Source organism: Schistocerca gregaria, chromosome 1, assembly GCF_023897955.1.
Source record: "Schistocerca gregaria isolate iqSchGreg1 chromosome 1, iqSchGreg1.2, whole genome shotgun sequence".
Classification (NCBI taxonomy): Eukaryota; Metazoa; Arthropoda; class Insecta; order Orthoptera; family Acrididae; genus Schistocerca; species Schistocerca gregaria.
In genome coordinates this window covers 763,177,310-763,194,686 of record NC_064920.1, presented here as the reverse complement: position 1 = coordinate 763,194,686, position 17,377 = coordinate 763,177,310, and the positions used below count along the sequence as shown (strand labels likewise).

Genomic DNA, 17,377 nt, shown 5'->3' with positions numbered 1-17,377 from the left:
TAACTACCATTGGTTGTGATTTCAGCTATAGCCTCAGTCTACATACATCCAGAAACTTACATTGGAATATTGGACTGAACATCGCTACATTTGTGTATTTTCCACTTTTGCTCCAAGGCAGATTCACTGCACAGTGGCAAACAAACATGATCTGACTTTTGCACATAAATATTTTTGGAGTGTTTATCTTGGATGCAAAGCTGATACTGAAAATACTTTCCCAGATATTCCCAATTGGAAACAGATTATTATGTTTCCATTTCCCTGAGATTAGGTTGAAAGAAAGAGTACTACATTGGGCCACAATCTCAAATAACCCACCGCTCCTTCTTGTCCAGCAGTAAAATGTGTCATTGGAAGAAAAATAAATTGCTTCACCATGAAGATTGTATTTTATGATGAAGTTTATTGTGAATTTTTGGCGTCTGAGACCAGTAGTAAAGTTAATAATCTCTTGTTCATTATACTTCAGATTTATTTCTTGTTCATGTCACTTAGATTTTAGAGAATTTCTGTAAAGAGTTGTAAGAAATTAAACTGAGAGTTATTTTGGAAAAAATAGTGGTTTCTACCCTCAGACATTTTATGCATTGATGTTGATTGTTACATTCCACCGTCTGTCCCAAGTAGTCCCAGACATTTTCTTTGGGATTAAGATAGGGCGGTCTAGCAGGCAAGTTGAGGGGCTAAAGGTGCATGAATTCTCATCAAACTACAAACATATGCATGCAGCCTTGTCTACATGGCTGTGTAGTCATCCTGGGAGTGTTCACTGTGTACTCATCATAAAGAATGATAAAAAGATCATAAAAAATGATAATGTTGAAATAAACATCCTATTTCATGTTCACCATAATGTGAGTCACTGTACACAAAATCATGGTAAGAAAAACGTAACTGAATAAACTCCAGCCTAAACTGCACACACTACAGATCAAACATCTCATTGTGCCATCAGTCCACTAAATGCCTCACATTGTTTGGAAAAGACAATTGTGACTTGGACCACACTACACATCTCCATTCACCTACTCTCTAATTTCTGTATTTTTTGGCTCATTGAAGATGTGCAGCACTAGGCGTCCCAATGAGCAGTGGCCTTTTGCAGTTTTCACTCAGAAACTAATTGACATGGATCTGCATTAACTGACAGAAATTCCTGTTGGGGTTAGATTCCCTGTTAGTTAGAATACCTTTACAACCATTGTTCTTATGCTGTGTAAAATAGCTGCAAGTGCTGTACCATTCCTTGTATATTTATTGAATAATTCATGCTGGTACACCATCAAATCAGTCAACTTCATTCATGCTAAGGCCATGGGTGTGGTGCTCATTTCTGCCATTCTGTCACTTCTCAATATCAAATCATCTTACTGCACTGATTCCTTACAACTAACTGACACACATACACCACTTCACTACATTGATTTACATCAGGAGTGTAAGATCATGACTGCCTGGTACCAATCTTACTTCATGTACAGCACTACAGAGTGATCAGTGTGGTCTGTGAGCTTATGTTTCTTCTAATTCAGATTGTTGTCTGTGAGTCCTTCTGCAAATGGTTTTAATGAATTTTGTGCAGGAAGAGGAGCCTGACGAGGAAGTGTGCATCGTACCAGATCCACCAGATGAAGAGGACTGTACCTCTGGTGAGCCAGACACAACACCTCTGGCAGAGCCTGAGCATTCAGCAGTCCAGCAGCTGCAGCAGCAACAGCAGCAGCAGACAGAGATGGAGGGGGAAGGCCTGCTGAGCCGTGAGGCGGGCACATCATGTCGCAGCCTGCAGCTGGCCGGGCTGGCTGAGGAGCTGGCGCAGCAGCGTGCAGAAGCTGCTGCGCTTCGAGAGCGTCTCGAACGGCAAGGTCACGAGCTGCAACAGGCACGAGCCAGCATCGCCACACTACGCGCTGACCGCGACCGCCTGCGCAAGAAGGTGAGTGGGTGTGCCCTGCACAGCAGCCTCTTCTGGCATGCAGGGTCTATTTAAGGCAGATGTGGGTCCAATAAGGGGCCATGCCCCTACCGCCCCCCTCCCCCTCCCCCCAAAGAATATTTTACTAGAGCCTATGTTTGCCACGTATTTGTTGCTTGACTTACACCATCTCATGTGCCGCAACTGTATGTGCTGCCTGCTATCACCATGCAGCAGTCTACGCAGTAACTGCTGTACTGGTTATTATTTGTATTTTACTGTCACTGTTAAAAATGTCCCTAAACAAAATATTGCAATATGCTAATTTGGGACCACTATTCTTGCTATTACCAGTCTGCATTTTATGTAAAAGAGCAAATTGTTTTAGGACTATGAGTTTGTAAACCCAAAAATGGGTAATGATAGGTGTCTGTGAGGAACGACCAGAAATTTATTTCACTTTTCAACTTATTCTCCCTTTTAATTTTAACAATCACTCAGTCACTAACGGTAGCCTGAAAGCCTGCAGCAAAACATTCTTGTGGCAGCTGTCACGTCCAACACACAAGTGCCTCAGTTTCTTCTAAGTGCTGCCCACCTTGATAGTTTGTAAGGGACCCAAAAGATGAAAATTACTGGGGGCTAAGTTGGAGATGTATGATGGATGTTCTACGTGTTACCAATGAAATATTTGCAATAGTTCCTGCACTTGTCATGCTGTGTTATGATGTAAATTGTCATCTAGAAAAATTATGTAGGCTGTCAGGAGTCAGGTCATTTGCGGTGTAATGCCTTACACAGTTCCAACAGAATGGTACAGTAGGATGCTGCATGAACAGTCTCACCATAAGGCTTCAATTCCAGCAGTATGACATCCACACATGACATTCTGGATAGATAAGCTATTCTGTTCCATTTGTGCTCTGCAGTCAACAGATGGGGCACCCAACATGCACAATTGTATGAAAATTCAACTGCTTATTAAGAAGGTTGTGTATAGTCTCATGCCAACCAACATAGGCATGTTCCATGTTGACAGTTGTACACAAAGATGTCCATGGATCATTTCCTCCACACACTGCACTGTGGCATCAGTGGAAAAACTCCACAGGGCAACCAGGGCACATCTTGTGTGTGATTCATTCTCGTCATTTGTTGAATTTCAGTATCTAGTTGAACACACCTTTCTATGAAATATAGTTTGCAGCTTATACAGTGCATATTTTGTGATGAATATCATCTTTGGACACATTCTTTATTCCCAAAAACCACAAAGCTGTGCACTTGTCTAGTTCGGCACTCTTTTGTAGCACACATACTGCCTTTCACTCGCTATGTCCAGTAATCATTGACCATGGGAATACTGGGTATCAGCTTTCTTCTGACCTCACATGTACTGCCACCATATACCAACACATGGGTGTGGAATTTATAGTGATATGCAGTTTTCTGGCATTTGCAAGTTCTTTTATTGTCTCAAACTCCTGACCATCACCCACTTCCAAAGATGAGTACTCATTGCATCTGACTGCCGTGCAGAGGACCTGGGTTCAGTTCCCAATAGTGCCAGGGGTTATTTCTCGGTAAGGGAACTGTAACAGAGTGCACTCAGCCTCTTGGTGCCAAATGAGGAGCTGCTTGACTGGGAAGTAGTGACTCCATGGTCTGGAAAGCAAAGTCTGGGTGAGGGGTGCGCTTGACCCCATGCTACACCATACAGCATCCAAATGACGCCATAAGGCAGAGGATGATACACCAACTGCATCGTATGACACAGTTCTCTGGGCATGATTGTGGATTTTTTTTTTTAGTTGTACTCATAGTTACACTCTCTTTGAAAAGCAGAAATAAAAATAAAGCAAATGACACCCAAGTTGTTACCACAGTACAGCTGTAAAAAAACTGCCATATGCAGACTGCCGGTGATAGTTTTATTTCCTTCTTGTGGAGTTTATATACTCCCATCATTAATAGCAGCATATACCCTATAATCTATGTGATGCTGCTTGAGATAAACATACTTTCTATTGGTATTAAATTTGATATACTAAACTGAAACATCCATTTTAAGCTATTGGATTACATTTGACACAGGAGCTCTTCATAATTGTCATTTTTATTATTTTTCTTTGATTTACAGAAATAAGTGTACTTTTCCATTCACAAATGGTTCTTGCTATTTAACAGATTGTATACTGTGATGAAGCTTCCTCTGTCAGACTGGTACTTTATCCAGAACCTTGCTGATATGATCCTCACAGAGTGACTTGGAAGTTTCAGGAGAGAGGTACTCACAGACTGAAACTGTAAGTTGAGGCATACATAAATAGCTCACTGCCATAGTGTTCTTGTGAGAGGTGTGGGTCCAAATTTGGGTCCCAGCTTAACATAAAAATGTGTGCAATTATTTCATGTTTTACATTTGACTGTGCAGCATAAGTAAATTGGTGTGACCCATAATTTTCGTAAAATTCCAGCTCATGTTTTCAAGTCAATCCTTTTGCAGTTACTCACATGACTTTAAGCTCTCTCCTCCTTAAGAAAGGGACCATCAATTCTGAAAGCTAGAACAGGTCATGTACTTCCATATGTGTCAAGTGGCAGTAGTAAGTCCTCCTCCTGAGGTAAAAAGGCCAACTGGCACACATTTGATCACATTACATTATTATTGCAGCTGTGGTCCCCAGTTATGGCATATCATGTAAATAACATGAAAGTGTATTCTACCATGAAATGAAAGCATCCCTCCCTATGCAGACACAAAAAAGGTTTTCGTTTAGAGGTATGAGTCACTAAAAACCAGTATTATTAAATACTTAAACCATTTTATTTTGAGGCAGATGAAAAAATGAAGTTTTAGTTGCTGTACAGGATGAAAATGTGTGGTGTTGCATATCACTAATGATGACAGTTCTGTACAGGACATGGAGCAAAATGGGTGATACATCAGAATGAATGCAGGATAGTATATGTCTGTCTTAAAGAGTCTGCCAATTCAGTTTCTTCAGCATCTGTGTGAAGCTTCCCCATTGGTCAACAAATCTGTGACCATTTGTGCAGCCCTTCTCTGTGTATCTCCACATCCCCTGTTAGTCATATTTGACATGGAATCCAATCACTTGAGCAATAATATTCTTTGGATGGGTTACATGAAGTAGGTAATCCCCTTCTGGTTGTATTTCCCTAATATTTTACCAATAAATCGAAGTCTACCACCTGCTTTACCTATGACTGAGCCTATGTAATCATTCCATTTTATATACAGTATAACCTCGTTAGAGCGAACTTGCATACGATGAACTTGAGATTAACGCGAAAAAATATTGGTCCCACCAGGAATATATTGGTTCTTATGGTATGTATTATCAGTTAACAATTTCGGTTAAGGCAAATTACGAACTCTGTTTCAGTTCCTAGTGTAATTAAATTTCACTGTAACACAAACTTCCGACCTTAGAGTATTCTAAAGCGTAATTTTTTTTCCAAAATGAATGTAGAAAATGCAGCTACAAAGCTAATTATGCTTATTGTTGGCCCAATTTTAACGTATTGTAGGTCAGTAGCCGCGATTATCACCTCAACAATCAGCGTATGCTGTACATTGTAAGACATTCAATAATGTGTGCAGCAGCATTTAGGAACGTACTCAGTGCTAGATTTGACAGGTGTTCTGTTAGTCGTAGCCATATTGAGTTGGAATGCTGAATAAAAACTACAGTTACAACCGGTACCGTAGCATGCGAAAATGGCAAAGAGGAAACAGACAGCTCTAAATGTACAGTTAAAGCTTAAGATCTAGATGAAGTGGACCGAGGTACCAAGAAAACAGCAATTGCAGAGCAGTTTGGAATACCTGAATCTACTTTATCTACGATTATTAAGAATTGAGAAAAAATTATTAATGATGCGGCATCAGTTTCTGGAAACAAATCTAAACGACTTCGTACTGCCAAGTATGAAGACATTGAGACATTACTGCTAGAGTGGTTCAATCATATGTGTGCATCTAACATACCTTTAACTGGCGCTGTTATTCAGTCAAAAGCAAATAATATTGCTAAAGATATGGGCATTGAAGACTTCCGTTGTTCTGCTGGTTGGTTGTATTGGTTCCAAAAGAGACATTCAGTTTCATCTGTACCAAGTGAAGCAAATAAAGTTGATGAAGAAAGTGCGAACAGCTGGTTGCATGACTGAGTGAGGGAAAAGTATGCCTCATGTGATGTGTTTAACATGGATGAAACTGGATTTTTCTAGAATCTTTTTCCAAATCACACCCTGGGGATAAAAGGTGATAAGTGTCACGGTGGAGCACGAAGCAAACAATGTGTGACTGTTGTACTGTGCTGTAATGCTGATGGCAGTGAGAAGTTTCGTCCCTGGGTTATCGGTAAATCCGAGAAACCACGTTGTTTTAAAAACATAAATATGGACACTTTACCTTGCATCTATTCTCAGAACAAGAAAGCTTGGATCGATGGCACATCATTTTGTAAGTGGCTTCTTCATTTCAACAGTAAAATGTTTGCTCAAAATAGACATGTTCTTTTTACATTGGACGGATGTACTGCCCATAACGTTCATGATCTGAAGGTATCCAACATAAAGGTTCAGTTTTTTCCTCTCAATGCCACAAACCGCCTTCACCCTTTGGACCGAGGCATAATCTCTCTCATAAAGAGAGCTTATCATAAGCGACTTGCACAAGTTGCAATTCGTGCTGCTGAAAACAATAGTGCAACCCCAAATTGGAATCTGCTTGACACAATAAAGGCCATCGCAGCAGCCTGGAACTATCGCCACATCATATAGGGAAGTGCTTTAACAGAGCTTGGAGACATACAGGGTGTTTCAAAAATGACCAGTATATTTGAAACGGCAATACAAACTAAACGAGCAGCGATAGAAATACACCGTTTGTTGCAATATGCTTGGGACAACAGTACATTTTCAGGCAGACAAACTTTCTAAATTACAGTAGTTACAATTGTCAACAACAGATGATGCAGCGGTCTGGGAAACTCTATAGTACGATATTTTCCACATATCCGCCATGCGTAGCAATATTATGGCGTAGTCTCTGAATGAAATTACCCGAAACCTTTGACAACATGTCTGGCGGAATGGCTTCACATGCAGATGAGATGTACTGCTTCAGCTGTTCAATTGTTTCTGGATTCTGGCGGTACACCTGATCTTTCAAGTGTCCCCACAGAAAGAAGTCACAGGGATTCATGTCTGGCGAATAGGGAGGCCAATCCACGCCGCCTCCTGTATGTTTCGGATAGCCCAAAGCAATCACACGATCATCGAAATATTCATTCAGGAAATTAAAGACGTCGGCCGTGCGATGTGGCCGGGCACCATCTTGCATAAACCACGAGGTGTTCGCAGTGTCATCTAAGGCAGTTTGTACCGCCACAAATTCACGAAGAATGTCCAGATAGCGTGATGCAGTAATCGTTTCGGATCTGAAAAATGGGCCAATGATTCCTTTGGAAGAAATGGCGGCCCAGACCAGTACGTTTTGAGGATACAGGGACGATGGGACTGCAACATGGGACTTTTCGGTTCCCCATATGCGCCTGTTCTGTTTATTGATGAAGCCATCCAGGTAAAAATAAGCTTCGTCAGTAAACCAAATGCTGCCCACATGCATATCGCCGTCATCAATCCTGTGCACTATATCATTAGCGAATGTCTCTCCTGCAGCAACGGTAGCGGCGCTGAGGGGTTGCCGCGTTTGAATTTTGTATGGATAGAGGTGTAAACTCTGGCGCATGAGACGATACGTGGATGTTGGCGTCATTTGGACCGCAGCTGCAACACAGTGAACGGAAACCCAAGGCCGCTGTTGCATCACCTGCTGCACTAGCTGCACGTTGCCCTCTGTGGTTGCCGTACGTGGTCGCCCTACCTCTCAAGCACGTTCATCCGTCACGTTCCCAGTCCGTTAAAATTTTTCAAACAGATCCTTTATTGTATCGCTTTTCGGTCCTTTGGTTACATTAAACCTCCGTTGAAAACTTCGTCTTGTTGCAACAACACTGTGTTCTAGGCGGTGGAATTCCAACACCAGAAAAATCCTCTGTTCTAAGGAATAAACCATGTTGTCTACAGCACACTTGCACGTTGTGAACAGCACAATTTTACAGCAGGAAGACGACGTACAGAATAGCGCACCCACAGACTGCATTGTCTTCTATATCTTTCACATCACTTGCAGCGCCATCTGTTGTTGAAAATTGTAACTACTGTAATTTCGAAAGTTTGTCCGCCTGAAAATGTACTGTTGTCCCAAGCATATTGCAACAAACGATGTATTTCTATCGCTGCTCGTTTAGTTTTTATTGCCGTTTCAAATATACCGGTCATTTTTGAAACACCCTGTAGTAACACTGAAGATGTCCACAAGTTAGAAGATGCCACTTCACCTGATGAATGGACAGTTCTGCAGGACATTGCAAACCCCGGGACTAGTTTCGAAGAATTCATTAGTGTAGATGACGATGTTGCCATATGTGCTTCTGGAATCGGATGTGCCAAAAGCTGTGAACGAGGTGCAAGAAGGGCCATCAGAAGAAAGTGAAGAGGACGAGAATACAGGTACCATTCCACCTACTCATCAGGAGATGTTTACAGCCTTGGACTGTTTAGAATGGTTCACTTCAACATCCAGCGTCACTGCTGAGTTTATGGATGCTATCATTACAATTGGTTGTGAAATTACAAAATATTATTGTTCCCACAAACATCAGCGAACCATGATCGAATTTTTTCCAAGAAAGTAACGTACATAATTTGTGAGTACTTGTAATTTTACAATCACTTTATAGTGTTATAAGTCTACAATAATGTGATTGATAGTGTAGTGTATTACACATTCCTGTACTGCTGTGCATGCATACTTATTAAAATCTGTGTTTTGCACTTAACACAAATTTTTTTAACACAAACTCCTGATTTTTTGGTCCCTTCAGATTTGTCTTATACCCTGGTATTTGTATGAGTTGATCAATTCCATGTGTGACTCATTGATTTTGTAGTCACAGCATACAACCTCTTTTTGATGTGCGCAATTTTACATTTCTGAGCATTTAAAGCAAGTAGCCAATCTTTGCACCACTTTGAAATCTTATCAAGATCTGACTGAATATTTGTGCAACTTTTTTCAGACAATACTTCATTATAGATAACTGTGTCATCTGTCAAAAGTTTGAGGTTAATATTAATATTCTCTTCAAGGTCATTAATATACAACATGAATAGCAAAGGTCGCAACACACATCCCAGTGGCACATCTGAAGGTACTTCTAAATCTGTTGATGACATTTCATCCAAGATAATTTGCTGTGTCTTCCCTTAAAAAAACTTCAATCCCATTACAAATTTCTCTTGGTACCCCATATGACTGTAGTTTTGATAAAAATCATAGATGTCATTTACTTATTTACTTACTCCTCAGCTCTACAGCCCTTGAAGGGCCTTGGCCTGCTTGGCCTGCATCACAATATCCTGCCATTCTGCTTTCTGTCTCCATCCTCTGATACCCAGCTTTTTCGTGTCTTCTTTAGTTCTGTGCACCCATTTCTTTCTGGGATGCCCTTCCATCATGTGTCTTCAGCCTTGCCATCAAAAATCTTCTTACAGGTTCTGTCTTCTTCCATTTTGACCATGTGTCGGTCCCACCACAGTCTACTTATTGTAATGGTAGTGACAATGTCAGGTTGTTCAAAAAGTTGTTTTAGTTGTGCTTTCTCAAGGATGCGCCAACCTTCTTGACCATATATGGGGCCATATATTTTATGCAGAACCTTTCTCTCCCAAATACTAAGGATTCTTTCCTCATTTGCAGTCATGGTCTATGTCTCAGCACCATACATAATAACCAGTCTTATAATTGTTTTGTAAATGAGGATTTTAGATTTTCTTGATAGAAGCGAGTTCCTAAGCATGGGCAGTGTGGCAAAGCCGCATCTGTTGCTTGCTGCTATTCTAGCTTTCATCTTGATGCTGATGTCATTCGTCTCTGTGATAGTCTATCCGAGGTACTTGAAATCTCTCACCCTCTCGAACTCCTTGTCAACTATCCTGAGATTTGATGGGTTTCGTTGGTTGTCCATTGCCATATATTTGGTCTTTTCGGCAATGACTACCAGGCCATGTTCCCTTCTACCTCTCTCCAGTTGTTGATAGGCATCGGCCAGCACAGCTGTGTTTTGTGCAAGAAGTGCCACATTGTTTGCCTAGGCTAAGTACTGCAGTGAACAGTAAAATATGGCTCCTCCTGTATTTAACTCTATCTGACTTATGACTTTTTGAATAGCAAGTGAGGAGATATTGTCACCCTGTCTCAGTCCTTCCTTCCCTTCCACTTCTCTGATGATTTTGCCCTGTATTTTTACTTTACAGTTGGTTTCACTTACATCATAGTAAGTTTAATGAGCTTATAAGATATTCCAGCCTCTTCCATTAGATTCTGCAGTGCCACTCTTGAGATGCTATCATAGGCTTGTTTAAAATCAATATAAAGGTGGTGTTTATTTATTTGATGTTCATAACTTTTTTTCAAGTTATGTTATGAACATGAAAAATAGAAGGTGTTTGCAAACAAAAAATACTTTATCTACCTGACTGCTGTGATCTGATGCTTTCACTATGTCATGTGTGAAAAGTGCAATTTGGGTTTCACGTGAGCAATCTTTTCAGAATCCATGTTGATTGGCATGGTAGAGGCTATTCTGTTTGAAGTACCTCATTAAGCTTGAGCTCAGTTTGTGTTCCAAGATTCTACAGCAAATCAATGGCAGGGATAATCTGCTACCCTACTTGTAGATGGATATGACTTAAGGCTTCTTCCAATGACTGGATCCTTTTAAAAAAAAAAAAAAAAAACGAAACAGGGATTCCATTGGGCCCTGTAGTTTTCAACTGTTTCTCAATACCACTTACCTGTTTCATTCATCTTTTCAGTGGTACAATGATTAAATTGAACCATTTGTCCTGGGTTATCCTTTGTAAAGGAACAATGAACATTTGAAAATGGGATTAAGCATTTCTCCTTTTGCTCTGCTAACCTCAATTTCAGTCCCTGTTTCATCTGTCAGTGAATGGACACTAACTTTGGTACCACTAACTGCCTTTACACTGACTAGAAATTTTTTAAGTTTGTGAAAAGATCATACAGTAATATTTGCTACGTAATCACTGAAGGCTTCATGCATTGCTGTCTTGACTGTCAAACACATTTCATTCAGCATCTCTCTGACTTTAACCCAATGGTTTTTTCTTACATCTGTTATGCAGTGATCTCTGTTTCCTTAGAACTTTCTTTACAGTGAGCATATACCATGTAGAGTTCTTATTATGTATTGTTCTACTGGTTGCATATGTATTCAGTGCATGGTCAACTGTTATTTTAAACTTGACTTGAAGTTCCTCTACAAGCTCCTCTCCTGAGATAAAAGTTTCAGATTTCTCATTGAGATATGACACTATTGTATGTGTATGTAGTTACTGACTATATAAATCTTTCTATGCATTTTGATTGCCCTTTGAAATTTTTTAGTCATTGTTGCTACAAATGCCATACAACTGTTGATACCAATTCAATGTGAACATCCTGTAAGAGGTCTTGTCTGTTAGTTGCAATTGGATCTAAAATATTTATCATCTGTTCTAGGTTGTGTTCAGAGAAGGCATTTAGTAATATCTTGCCACATCCACCTCAAACAAACTGTTGCTATCCCTGTTGTTTGCCAGGTGATGGACAAGTAAACTGAGTTTTTCTCTAAAGTTTCGGGATACATCATAAGCTGAGTCTGATGGTCAGAAGAAGGATTCAGTTACAGTTTTATGCCCACTCTGATACAGAGTCTTGCGTTTTGCATGCAGCTTCAGTTTCTGTCAGACTGGATCTGAGTTTTTGTCTGCTGCAACAAATACGTGATGTCAATTTCCCTTTCTTCTACTCTTTTAATATATGCTAAAGTTTTTCCCAACAATCTCATTGCTGTTAGCTTCACTGTTTTTTAGGAATACTTTAAACTCTGATACTTTGTTGCAAATGTTTCAGCAGTTAACCATCGGGATTTCAGCACTCACACATGTGGGAGAGGGAAGGGGGTGGCATTTCTTTGGGTCTTATACTGATACTTCCAGGTCTCCCACTTCTATCATTATTTGGACTGGATGGAGACTTGACTAAGTTAGAAAATCCTCGTGTGCACACCATACACAGTCAGCTACCTGGGTAGCCACCTCTGATGTGTAGTGCACACCTGACCCATTTAGAGGATCCTCCCAGTTCACAACTCTGTGGCACAAGTCTAGGAAGCCACAGCCTAGTTTGTCACATACTCTTCACATTCTCTGAATCAAGCCTTTCACTTGACTCTGAATGAGGACCAACAATCTGTTCTTGGAGAAAAGCTACATATTATGAGCTTCATTAAAACTCCTTGAGGGACACCAGTATTATCAACGTTCTCTGACAGTCACTGGAGTGATCCAAATGTGATCTTGGAGCTCAGATAACATTGTTTGTCCTAGTACACATCACATACTGCAATTGGTTACACCCTGTTCCCTTAATGGCTGCTGGAATTGCCTCTTCAACATTTTGAATGAGGCCCTCATAAGGGGTACTATTATCCACCATCTGTTTGAATTACTCATGATGACTGGGTGTTGTGTGATGTCCTTAGGTTAGTTAGGTTTAAGTAGTTCTAAGTTCTAGGGGACTGATGACCATAGCTGTTAAGTCCCATAGTGCTGAGAGCCATTTGAACCATTTGTTTGAATTATTGATGATTATAAACCCCTGACCCTTTTGCATTTTGCCTCCTCTTGACAAAGGACACAGCACATTTCACAAAGGTGAAGTGAGTCTCACTGCTCAGTTTTGGTTTCATTGGAAGACAGCCTCTGATTCTTGCTGGTTAGTGAGATGGGTGGAACACCTTGAGTTTTCCGTGGTTCATGTCTCCCACACACAGGAGGCATGTACCTGCCGTTGACATGCCACACACAGTCAAATTAGCGAGTAGTGATAGATCCTGTATTTCCTGCAGGAAAGACAGTATCCACAGTAGAGGATAGCACTTGAGGTACCTTTGGTATCACTGGTACATGACTCTTTGGCAGCCCTCCCAACATCTTTCACAGATGCTTCCAATTGCTTGACAGTAGTCAGGGCAATTTCCAGCTGCTTATGAATGTCAATTAACTCATTGCATGCCTAAGAACAGAATACACATAGGGGCTGGTGCAGTATCTTACAGAACAGTAAAAAGAGGATGTTAGACAAGTTTGCTGATTCTCTTTTAATTTATAGAACTGACATGCTTTCTTTGGAAATGAAGCTGGTAGGAAAACAAGTAAAATGAATCAGCAGCTTATTTTTGTGTATAATACATTCTTTAAATATTTCTGCCAGTGTAAAATTTACTCAAAGAAATGTAACTATATTATGAGAAAGAAAGTTACTACTGACAAGGGAACGTCCCCATCGCACCCCCCTCAGATTTAGTTATAAGTTGCCACAGTAGATAGGCCTTGAAAAACTGAACACAAGATCAATTGAGAAAACAGGAAGAAGTTGTGTGGAACTATGAAAAAATAAGAAAAATATACAAACTGAGTAGTCCATATGCAAGATAGGCAACATCAAGGATTGACTGAATGCAGGAGCGTCATGGTCCTGTGGTTAGCGTGAGCAGCTGTGGAACGATAGGTCCTTGGTTCAAGTCTTCCTTCGAGCGAAAAGTTTATTTTTTTATTTTCAGACAATTATCAAAGTTCAGGCACTCACACATAATCAAATTCACTCTCCAAAATTCCAGGACATGTTCAGATTTGCTTGGACATAGGCAGGATTTGACGGTTTACACACAAAAAAATTTGAAAAGTTAGAAACATATGTTTTGCCAGAGCACAGGGAAAAGTGAGCGACTGTGAAACTGTTGGATTCGTTTGTTGCAGTTTATGTGACAAACTCTTATGTTTTCATCACTTTTTTGGGAGTAATTATCACATCCACAAGAAAACCTAAATCGGGCGAGGTAGAAGAATCTTTACCCATTCACCAAGTGTGCAAGTTAGGTGGGCCGACAACATATTCCTGATATGTGACGCACATGCCGTCACCAGTGTCATATAGAATATATCAGACGTGTTTTCCTGTGGAGGAATCGGTTGACCTATGACCTTGCGATCAAATGTTTTCGGTTCCCATTGGAGAGGCACGTCCTTTCGTCTACTAACCGCACGGTGCTGCGGTGCAATAGCAAAATACAGACACTCAACTTATTAGAGTGAACAGAGATGTCAATGAACGAATGGACAGATCATAACTTTGCAAAAATAAAGAAAAACTTTTTGCACGATGGGAGACTTGAACCAAGGACCTCTCGTTCCGCAGTTGTTAATGCTAACTACGGGACCACAGCGCTCCTGAGTTTAGATCATCCTTGATGTTGCCTATCTTCGCATGGACTACTCAGTTTGTATATTTTGCTTATTTTTTCATAGTTCCACACAACTTCTTCCTGTTTTCTTGATTGATCTGTGTTCAGTTTTTCAAGGCCTATCTACTGTGCCAACTTATAACTAAATCTGAGCTGAGGGGGGGTGCGATGGAGAGGTTCCCTTGTGAGCATATAGCGGAGAAGCTGAGTCGCAGATAGGCACAACAAAAAGCCCCTACAATTGTAGCTTTCGGTAGTGTGGTTTCAGTTGTTTGCCTGAGACTGCAGTCTTGTGTGAGGTGTGTGTGTGTGTGTGTGTGTGTGTGTGTGTGTGTGTGTGTGTGTGTGTGTGTGTATTCTTCATAATATCTGTCACTTTGTAGTTGCCTGTTACATGCAAGCTGTTATAAATTAAGAAAAATGGAATTAGAGTGCACAGTACATGTTGATAGGCATTAAGCATACACAATCATTAAAAGAACAGAATCAAATGTTTTTTAGACGAAATAGTGTATAATGACCTCCTCTTCTCATGAAGTCCATTTGTTGTTGTTGATGTTGTAGTTGTTTTTGTTGCCTTCAGCTCAAAGATTTGTTTCATGCAAATCTCCAGGTGCTGTATCCTGTGCAAGCCTCTTCATCTTTAAATAGCTGCTGCAAAATCAATTTAAGAAATAATATTTTAGGTTCCATAATTTTGATATTTTAGCGTGATAGCACCACATCCCATTAGCAAATGAAATTTTTTAAGCTTGGAAGATTACATTATTTTTAGTAGTTTTAAAGGTACTTTGACATTTTCCATTCTTAAATATTAAGCTGGCCAAGAGAGAGAGAGAGAGAGAGAGAGAGAGAGAGAGAGAGAGAATGTTTGTTATTGATTGCAAGCTTTATCAGTGATCATTTTTTTTTTTTTCTATTTACATGAAATCCTGCAGGTGCGTGAGATGGAACCCAAAGGATCACCTGAGCACAGATGTTTATCATCCTCCCCAACAGCATGTACAAAAAATAACCTGTCAGTTGTCCCACAAGATGATACCCCTGTCTGCAAGGTAGCTGAGCGTGTGGTTCTTCGCAAGATGGACCATCACATCACTGGTTCTCAGTTGGCTTCACTTGGGGTATGTTACTTTGTGACTACACATTTTATACTAACTTTAGCAGTGCTTTGTCATTTACACTGCATAATGCTGTGTTAAATGTGTACTTTCACTGAAAACATATTATTTATGCAGAAGAATAGGGGCATTTTTAACCATTTGGTATAGAGTCCACTTTGTTTCTCTTTTGTTTCTTTTGGCTTAAATTCATATCTAACTTCATCCATGTGTATTGCTTTAGATTTACCATCTTAATCCAATAAGGATTTAAGTTGTGACAGACAAAACGATAGTTCGCTAGAAGATGATGAGTATGTCACTTGTTGAAACACTGCAGTTGTATAATACTGCCACCTGGCTGGAAACTTGAGAGCTTTTCATCAGCTGTGTACACCGGCAGTCACATACATGAAAATAGTTCCTTGTGTTGCAGAACTTGTCCTGACCAAGAGAAGAGCTGACCTTAAGGCCAAGATAAATGTCATCCAATAGTGCTTACCTTCACTGACTCTTAAATAGCACCAATATTGGGAAGTTGGGAAACAAAAAACACAGTGCAATTCATAACAAGACATTTAAAATTCCTCCTTATAAAGGAGAAACATGTGAAAAGTGTTTTTAAAATATGAAAAAGCACATTTATACTACTTGATAGTTGCCGATAGTTGGCACATGGCCAAACTTAGAATAGTATGATCAAATAACTTTTACAGTTCAAGGTGACTGAGGTGCCATTCACAGAATGACTATGAACCCCAACCCTGACAAGTTATTCAGTTACAATATAGATTTTCTGTTGCAAATAGTTACCTGTTTGTGATGCAGAAATCATTATTTACTTTCTGTGAAAATCTGAGGCAGTCTACTAAGTAATATCTGAAAATAATTGGAAGATCTGCATTACATTTGTGTAGTGATAATGCACATAAAATATGATCAAACAGAATGAACATCTATAATCAGTCTCTGACTCTTCACAAATGGAATCCAGTAATGGTGCTACTGTAACGATTACTTTCTAGGACACTCTTAACAGTGGTTTCAGAAGTAAAGATGTAAAGGTTTTGGTATGATTTGTTTCGTTTCTTTATAATTATAGGATGCTTTTCCCATGGTATAACAAGTGCAATTGACAATATGGAAAATCAAAGATAATCAAGAATATTTCTTGGTCACTGATCGTACGAGATAAAGTAGGATTCGGCTTTGGTACTCATTACAGACATATTGTTCTTTTTCTTTATTTCACTTATTTCCATTTCATAAAGCATCCCAGACAACTTGGGCATTATCCAAGTACTACTCTTTTTTTTTTTTTTAATTTTCTGCTAAACACCTCACAAGGAAAAATAACCATGTTATTGTTTGGGACTGTGCCTCAGGATGAGAAGTTCACTAGTCAGAATTTAGTACTTTAGAAAAATACCACTTATTTCAATTATGACAGATGACAGACAATGCTGATAGTTTCTCCAAGTACATGACACTATCGCACAGTGATCCCATGAGGAGAGAGCGATGCTGCAATCCGTAAACTTTGATGAATGGCGTACAAGTTGTCTGTCAGTCAGAATCGAATTTTGTTAAAGGATTCAGATCACTGGACTTGTGTTTCCAAAAAGTTAAGGTCGAAGCCATGACTAATGATCAGTTTCCTACAAGGTGAAGTCGTTAGAACACTCAGAAATAAGTGAATTTTGTTGATATATATTATGTCCACAACCAAATGGTTTCTGAGAAATAAGAGATTTAGTGGTTTAGCTCTGTTGGAGATACAGTTGAGGAGAAATACTCCTGGTAACAGAGGTAATAGACAAGTGGTATAAAGCCTATGTTCAGAACACAGTCAGTTTTCATGAACATGATTTCTACTCACACTATTTGTTAAA

General features: G+C 39.8%; 1 protein-coding gene across 2 annotated transcripts in view; it reads left to right on the top strand.

Moving 5' to 3' along the window:
• LOC126268025 (colorectal mutant cancer protein) overlaps positions 1–17,377 on the top strand; it is a 585,914-nt gene that overhangs the window by 527,901 nt on the left and 40,636 nt on the right. For both annotated transcript variants that reach the window (XM_049973446.1, XM_049973454.1), the window contains exons 7-8: positions 1,586–1,939; positions 15,324–15,509. In XM_049973446.1, coding sequence (XP_049829403.1) covers positions 1,586–1,939; positions 15,324–15,509 — 540 coding nt within the window. The remainder of the gene's footprint in view (positions 1–1,585; positions 1,940–15,323; positions 15,510–17,377) is intronic.